Raw genomic sequence first — 8,947 nt, forward strand, 5'->3', positions numbered from 1 at the left:
GTCTGTCTGTCTGTCTGTCTGTCCGTCCGTCCGTCCGTCCGTCCGTCCGTCCGTCCGTCCGTCCGTCCGTCTATCTATCTAGATGTATATACACATATACATACACATACATCAAAATACTTACATGAATATAACAAAATATACAACAACAAAAAACTACCATATTTCATTCCGATGAACAGCCAAGCAAAAATTTTTTTATATTTATATATAATTATATTTATATATTTGTATGTACCCTCTAAAAAAGACTTTGGACACCTGTGTGCCCCCTTGCATAAAAGTCTAGCTCCGCCCCTGTGCCCAAAATGTTGTGAATACTTCCGAGTTATTCCCGCGAAACACTGAAGCTCGATATCTGTAAAATGAAATAAGTTGTGGCCATTTTTGTGTTTAGCTGTGGCGGCCATCTTTCATCAGGTTGACCTCAGGAGTTATTCAGTCTGACTGAAGCATGGTTCTGAGGATCCAGTTTTTCTAGTATTTCACTCTTTTCATGTGTGATGCAGCGCCGGTGTTTTAAAGCCCATAGCGGCTCGACCCTCCTTCCTCCCTCCTCCTCCTCCTCCCTCTCAGCGACATGAGCCAACAGGGCGGGGGCAAATGGAGATGACCCAGGAGTCTGGGCGTCTGTTCAGTCAATAACACATTATGTCACGCTGTTGCACGCCCCGTCTGAATGCTTCCACAGGCAGCGCTAAAGCAGGAGGTTTCCAAAGCTGTTGAGGGAAGAGGAGCCACTTTTTCCCCCTCTGCATTATCAAAACGTTTTATTGGAAAGCAGCAACACAGTTTCATCATCAAAACACACAATTTGAAGGTTTGAACGCACTTTGTGATCCTTCTTTTTGAGTTTTCACCTTGTAAGAACACAGCTTTCTGTGTAATTTAATCCCTGTCAGGAGTTGCAGCCCTTCCACTTGGATCTATCACTAACATCCAAAGTTCTCTTCAGATCTGCGATGACAGCTTCCTGTCACTCAGTGGGACTCTGAAGATATTTTATTCCTGCTCCAAGTTGCCAGCAGTGAATTATCTGATGTGCTCTGTTCGTTCCAAACACATATTCAGAGTGCTAACAGGTGGTGGGAAAACCTTTAAAAGTGGCGTTATTTCAAGCAAAAGTTTCAGTTCTTATTTTGTTGTTGTTAACCGTAAAGGAACTGACTCATCCCAGCAGCTTCGTCCTCAGCTACAAACCTTTTCAGTTTACACGGAAGGTCGTGGTCCGAAGACTGAAACATCATGTGCAGAGAGCAGAGATGAGACCCCAAAGTCCCCAAACCACACACACTCATTACTGTGCGTTGAGATCCTGTCCAGAAAAAATACAATCAGGACTGGAGACAAGTAAGCCAGAGTCCAGTGAGCTCAACTTTAAACCAAACTCTTTCCTTGGTTATACAGGATTGGATAGCTTTTATTATTTGTTACCCTTTATTTAACCAGACAAATCCTTGTACATCTGCAGTTGTAAACCTTCCCTAGATCCACAAAAAAACACACACAGACTGGAGAGTTAAACTGCCACAAACCCTAAAGCAATATATGGAGATGTTTGGGGCTGTGTATATATGTGCGTACATGTGTGTATGTATACATTTATGTGTATGCATATACACTGCATGTAGATGTACATTTACGTTTATGAATATATTCTGGTATTATGTAAAATTCTAGGTAAACAGGTTGTTGTTTTAATTTTTATGAAATTGTAACTTAGAATAAGGAAAAAGAAGAATTTACTTTTTTTTTGTTAATACGCTTCGGAGAAGGGAGGGATTAAATAAGTTTTTGACTTCTTCCCATTCCTTTTCAAATATGTTAATTTTGTTAAGTTTGTTATCACTTTTTATCATTTTTTGCTTAGTTTTTTTTTTTATAAAACAAAACTAAACTAAACTAAACCCTGAAAAGACAAAGATCAGTGGTCAGATTTATAAAGGATTGCGTGGAAACCATACTAAAAAGTGAACGTTCGGCCAAAAGACGAAAATGGTGTACGCCAAAAAAACCTCAGATTTATAAAACTGTGCGTACGCATCTTACTGCACACCTTTTTTTTAGATCACAGCCGCACGTCAGAGTTTGCGCACAAGGTCCCGCCTCAGGTTCTACCCTCTACACGCTGACACTCAACCATGAACAGTCAATGCAAAGTACCTCATGAATGTTAAGGTGTATTTAAATCAGTCAGCTGATCAATGCCAACAAAAGCGATTGGCCGACTCAGCCACTCTCCTTCGTGCGTCTGGAGGATGGCATGTGCTGACTGACAACTGCTCATGTGAATAGAATGTCTGTAATTGACACAAATTTTCCCTCATTTTGCAGGTTTACAGACGTTTAAAGTAATGTAATGATTTTTATCAAAAACTCAGCTTCAAATTAATTTTCACTCAGAGCCTGCAGGACAATAAAACAATGAGAAGTACTGACTTTAAAAAGCAAACTTTTTATAATATCCACCGGTGAGGGAGTGCCCTGCGCATGTACCCAGGTGTGACATTTGCTGTCGTGCTGTTGAAATGTCTCTTGTCAGGGAGGGATCTGTGGGTCAGGGTTGTGAGGAGGAAGCAGATGAATGGATGCATGAACTTTAATTTAAGATTGAAGTTTTTTATTTCAAAGATCCTTATGGCTCAGCAGCAGAAGCATAAATAATACTGTTCATACACTTCATAAGTTTGATTATGAATGTAATAAATGGGTAAACAAGTTTCACTGAATTGCCAGACATCAGACCAGTATCAAAAGTTTTATTTATAAACAGGAAGCTGGATCTGGATTGACACGTCAGGGGAACCAGGAGTTCTAAACAGGAGAGGAACAGGTTAGTGGCTGGATTAAACAGAAGGACGGATCTTGTATTAAACTGAGCCACTAACCTTTTAAGAGAACGCTTGGTCCTGAGCAAACTCGAGTGACGTGGAAAGTGTCGGGTGGTGTCCAGTGACACTTCCATGTTTGGAGAGAGACCTCATTTGGGACTTAGAGGTCCAGGGGTGATCCGTGGGACAGGCAGGGGTCATACACAGGCAGACTGAGAGCAGAACCAGTTCAGAAGGAGTAGACTTATCTCGTGGTTGGAGCAGGCGGTCAGTGGTCATAATCCGGGAGGCAGAAGGCAGAACAGTACCGATGGGGAGTGAGGCAGGAGGCAGAAATCCAGAGTCCAGGGCAGGGGTCAAAACGAAGAGAGCAGAGTCCGGGACGGTACCATTCAGGGGCAAGGCGAGAGGCGAAGAACCAATGAGGAGAACCAAGGTCGAGATGAGACAGGCAAGACGTGACGTGAATGCTGGATAATTACTAGGCAGAACCGTTCATAAATCTGGCACAGGAGCTGTGGATGAGAGGAGCTTAAATACTAGTGAACACAGGTGAGTTGCATGATGTTGATTATGGTTGGCTGAGATGGGAGGGGAGAAACAATTAGGAGATAATAGACTGTGACAGGACTTGGGCAGGAAACAGATGTGATTCATGACAGTACCCTCTCTTAAGGTCTGGCTCCTGACGAACCTCCAGGTTGAGTGGGGTGATCTTTGTGGAACTTGGCAATGAGGGACTTGTCGAGGATGTGGCGTGCGGGAACCCAGGAGCGTTCTTCGGGACCATAGCCCTTCCAATCAATGAGATATTGGATCCCTCCACCCCAGCGACGGGAACGCATGATGCGGCGAATGGTGTAGACAGGACCTCCATCAATGAGTCGGGTGGGTGGAGGGGACCTGGAGGAGGGCAAAAACCTGGAGAACTGGACAGGCTTGACCCGGGACACGTGGAACGTTGGGTGGATCTTCATGGAGTTGGGTAGTTTCAACTTGACAGCCTCCGGGTTTACCACTTTGGAAATGGGAAAGGGACCGAGGAACCGGGGTGCCAACTTTCTGCCATCTACACCCAGGGGTAGGTCCTTGGTGGAGAGCCAAACCTTTTGTCCCACCTGGTAGCTGGGTGAAGGGATCCTGTGACGATTGGCTGCACGCGTGTAGACTGCTGAAGACTTTAGAAGTTGGGCACGGGCTTTGGTCCAGACTCTTCGGCACCTCTGAGTGGCTTGGTATGCTGACGGGACGATGGCAGCTCGGTCTTGGGTGGCAAACACTGGTGGCTGGTATCCGTACAGGACATAGAAGTGAGACAAACCAGTGGCACTGGAAGCGATGGAGTTCATAGAATGTTCTACGATAAGGAGATGTTCTGCCCATTTAGTGCCATCATCACCACATAGGATGCGCAGACGGGTCTCCATCTCCTGGTTGGCACGCTCCGTCTGGCCATCAGTCTGGGGGTGGTAACCTGAAGACAAACTTAGTTCAATGCCCAGGGTTTTATGAAATTCAGTCCAAAACTTGGAGATGAACTGAGGGCCTCAGTCAGAAACAGTGTTCTTAGGTAACCCATGTAGCCTGAACACCTCTTTTAACATTATCGGACTTAGTTCCTTGGCAAAGGGTAATCTCTCCAGAGCTACTAGGTGGACCATCTCAGAAAATCTGTCAATGGTAGTTAGGATGACAGACTTACCCCCAGACAGTGGCAGACCAGTGACGAAGTCCATAGTTATGTGGGACCAGGGACGTGAAGGAATGGGGAGCGGCCTTAGGAGACCCGCTGGCGGTCAGCGAGAGGGTTTAGCCAGGGAGCATTGGGTACAAGACCCAATGAAATCTCTAATGTCCCTTTGCAGGGAACCTCACCAGAACTGAGACTTGACTATTTCCATTGTTTTTCCTATGCCCGGATGGCAAAACAGTGGAGATGCATGACAAAAAATGAGTACCTTGGAAACAAGATGATCTGGTACATAGAGGTGGCCATCCTTTGCTTTGTGCCCCACAAGTAGCACCCAGACCCCACGAGGCTGCTTTTTATTTAAAACTGGGCCCCACGATGTAGGAAAAACAAGGACACACACACACACACACACACACACACACACACACACACACACACACACACACACACACACACAACTGCATTTCTTAATATCTAACCAACAGTTTGGCCTTTAGACTTAGATTAACACAGACTAGAGTAACGTTTCATCAAGGACTTATCTCACACATTTTATCTAATGTTTTCTGTCTGGTCAAACCCTTGCACTCCTTGAGGAAGTTAAAATAACTCACATCTTAGCACAAATCAAAGGGATATTCGGACATTTGAAGTGTGGTTTTATGGTAAGGTTATAAACTGTTAATATCTTACCTAACAGACTGCTGCTGTCTTAAACCAACTACAATTTTGTTATCTTCACATGATTCATTCAGTTCTAAAGTTTGAAAGATTATTTTCTTAAGATATTTTTATTCAAAGCTTTTGTATTAACATTAAGCTGATTGTAACAGATCCCCCTTCTCCAAGATTTTATTTTCTGTATTATAATCATGAGCATTAACACAATTAATTTCCCTTTTTTTAGTTTTTGTTTTTGTGTGTGTGTGTGTTTTGCAAGCTACTTATGTATATTTTGTGCTAGTTTAGCTCTTATATCAAAATGTTCAGCTTATTCAGAAAATGGGTGCTATGACTTTCAACAGTTGCAATGTTTATACTTTTCAAAATATTAATTTTAGTTACAAATACTTTATCCACAGAAATACAGAACATTAAATCTTTTTAAATCCATGAAAATCAGGATTCTGAGTTATTCCTGTAATGCTACTTTTTCTTTTTAGCTATCATTCTGACTCTTTTCTTTTTTAGCTATTTGCTGCTTTAACTTTTGCTACATTTAGTTTTAATTGTGTGTTAACTTTATCTTTTAGCTAACCCTTTTCTGATTTTAGCTAGCTTTTTGTTAGTTTCAGCTTCTAAATAGCAGTTTGTTAATTTTATTTTCTAGATATTGTTTTGATACTTTAAACTTCTAGCTGATTTTGTGCTACCTTTATCTCCTTGCAAGCCTTTTTTTACTTTTGGGAACTCTTTTGCTACATTACCTTTTAGTTATCATTTAGCTACATTTAGCTTTTTGCCATCATTGTGTTGTTTTTGACTTGTAGCTAAACGTTTGATGCTTTTAGCCAGCTTTTTTTTTTGAACTTTCAGATTGTAGGCTAGTGGTTTGCTATTTGAGCTTTAACAAACACTTTGAGCTTGAGTCATACAACACTCAGCATTTTTCCCCATATAGTAGCAGACTAGCCTGGCCCTTGCCTTCCTACGCAGCTCCGCTCAATTCTAGTTTCCCTTCACTGCTCCGTCTGGGACTTCTCCCATAGAGAATGATTTCGCTGGCAGATTTTTAGCCGGGCCAATCAGAGAAGAGAACGTCAATTTTCTGCGCAGAGTCTGCTTGTAGTTTATTTTACCTGGGCCAATCAGAGAACAGAAGGAGGAGCTCTGAACGACGTCGACTTTCTGCGCAGTGTCTGCTAGTTAGTTTAGCGTACGGCAGTGGAGGAAGTGAATGAAGCCAGTCTGTGTTGTACGAACCAAAGTGAAGGACAGGGTCTGGTTTAAACCAGGCTAGTAGCAGACAGGTGTGGGCCACATCTGGTGTCAAGCTGCTGGCATGGCAAGTGGTTTGTCAACAGGATGTGGGCCAGGCCTGGCAATGATGGCACAGTTTTTAAGATGGCATGCCACAACTGGCTTGGTTATGGCTTGATTTATGTGGAGCTGGCCCATGAATGGACCACCTCTAATAAACCACATCTGGGTCATGAAAGCGCCGTCATTCTTTTTGATATCTGAGCCCAGTGTTGGTGCATTGTGTGGACCAGAACTGGGCCACGTGGTTCTGCTTCATTTGGATTTATGTTGCACTCTACACAGCAACCTTATAATTATAAATACATTCTCAACATTTTCTCTGTTACTTTTATATTCATTGTACAAAAGCTCGGAATCAGCTTTACTTTAACATGTTACATTATATCTTATGAGTGTTAGCACTATAGAGAGGGTGAGACTTGATTTGAACCTTGTAGGATCCCTCCCCTTCCTCATAACTCTTTGCATTTCCCGGTATTTTCTGTGGTTGGTAAGAAATAGGTTAATAACCTTTGTGTGTGTGCATGTGTGTGTGTGTGTGTGTGCAGCACGTGTGGAGCGAAAGCGAGGACTGCCTCCCCTTTCTGCAGCTGGCCCAGGACTACATTTCCTCTTGCGGGAAGAAGACTCTGCTGGAGGTGTTGGAAAAGGTCTTCACGTCCTTCAGGCCTGTAAGGAAACAAACAAACTCTGCAGCATCCACAGCACAGTACCATGTCTCTACCAGCCCCTTGCACGATCTGTTCTCTCAGCTTCTGACAAAACAGCGGGGTCTACACCAGTGTGGTATTTTAGTGTTTTCCTCATGAGACATTAAACTTACAGTCAGACATGATTTAAAGCCTCGTGATCAGTGAGTTTACAATTCCTTTGGTTTTGTTTTTCTCAGCTGAGAAGATTCAAATGATTTAGCTTTTGTACCAAAGCAGCAGTGGTTAGCACCGGTGCTACACTGAGGCGCCATGCTGCCAAATGCATGAGAGTTTTGATTCAAGAAGGCCGCCACCGCCACATCCTGTGCACTGTAAAAAATGAAATGTTGGATTTACTTAACCATGTTATGTTACCTGGTTCCACTTAACTGAGTTGAGTAAATTCAAAGCAATATACCAGTTTTTTARCCAAARAACATGAGTATGTTGCTTTGAATTTACTCAACTCAGTTAAGTGGAACCAGGTAACATAACATTGTTAAGTAAATCCAACATTTCATTTTTAGAGTGTGTATATGAGGACGACAGTCAGCTGCTCCACATAACTTTGTCTCATTATCTGTATATTGGAGAAAGTTATAGCAGTTTATATTTGCTATATTACCATTTTGAATCAGGCTGACTCTAAAACTTACCCAGAGGTACATTCACTCATTACTGTAAGAGTTATATTACAATTTATAGTTCATTCTACGCACACACAAGAGAAATGTAACAATCCTTGTGTTTTTTATTTTCTTTTTCACTTTTCGTTATTATTTCTAATTTTATTTCCTGTGACGACCTGATTTCAACACGTCTTTTGAGTTAGCATTTGTAAAAATACATAAAAATATGATTGTATGAATAAAAAGAAAATCTAATTTATATTACTTTTGTTAATCATGACTGTACATTAGGGATGGGCAACCGAAATGATGGAAGGGGACACAATTTTTGTTGACACTACCAGAGGGCCAGATAGCTCTGTGCACTTAATCAAATTTAATCATTTTAGACATGTTTGTGTGTATACTAATTATTAAACTAACATAAAATGTAGTAATTTAACATATTTCATGCTCAAAGGCGTGTATTACAGTTGTACTTTTGTTTAGTAAATGATAGTCTACCTCCGACAAAAAAAAGGGGGGGAAATGATGTTTTTGTGGGGGCCTCATTGTCAGGCCTGTCAGAAATCACCTGCTGGCCTGGCCAGATGTGGCACATGGGCCACCAGTTGTCCATCCCTGCTATAAATAAATGCCAGAGATTTATGTTTTGAGTAAGATTTGCTCATTCTGATACAAACACTTCAACACAAACTTACCTCTAATTCTTCGCCCCGTTCTCTCTGTTAGCTTCTAGGTCTTCCAGACATCGATGATGACAGTTTTGAGCCCTACCACGCCGACATGGAGGGGGAACCTGGGCCCGACCACCAACAGATGGGAGTCAGCCAGCAGTGATATCCCCCCCCCCCCCCCCCCCCCCCCCCCCACAACTTCTCCATCCCCGAGAGGGAGCTCGAGCCTGGGCTGAGCTGCAACGAAGCTTTGGGCTTTGACACATCAGCCCACTTATTAACACAGACACACACACGAACACACACTTAAAAACCTGCCACCTTGTTCTTGAATGTCTCAGTGGCTTTGCTTCCTGTTTGACCTCCCTTTACAATGGAACTGACACACACACACACACACACACACACACACACACACACACACACACACACACACACACAC

The 8,947-nt window shown here is 42.6% G+C and overlaps 1 protein-coding gene across 1 annotated transcript in view; it reads left to right on the forward strand.

Moving 5' to 3' along the window:
- Nucleotides 1-8,670, forward strand: part of mturn (maturin, neural progenitor differentiation regulator homolog (Xenopus)) — a gene marked incomplete at its 3' end in the record, with an annotated part of 11,354 nt that extends 2,684 nt beyond the window's left edge. Inside the window, 2 exon segments of the mRNA XM_014021102.1 lie at nt 7,056-7,178; nt 8,561-8,670. Of these exon segments, the coding sequence (XP_013876556.1) occupies nt 7,056-7,178; nt 8,561-8,668 (231 nt within the window).
- Nucleotides 8,671-8,947: the final 277 nt, after the last annotated feature.

Source organism: Austrofundulus limnaeus, unplaced genomic scaffold, assembly GCF_001266775.1.
Source record: "Austrofundulus limnaeus strain Quisiro unplaced genomic scaffold, Austrofundulus_limnaeus-1.0 Scaffold278, whole genome shotgun sequence".
NCBI classification, from domain to species: domain Eukaryota; kingdom Metazoa; phylum Chordata; class Actinopteri; order Cyprinodontiformes; family Rivulidae; genus Austrofundulus; species Austrofundulus limnaeus.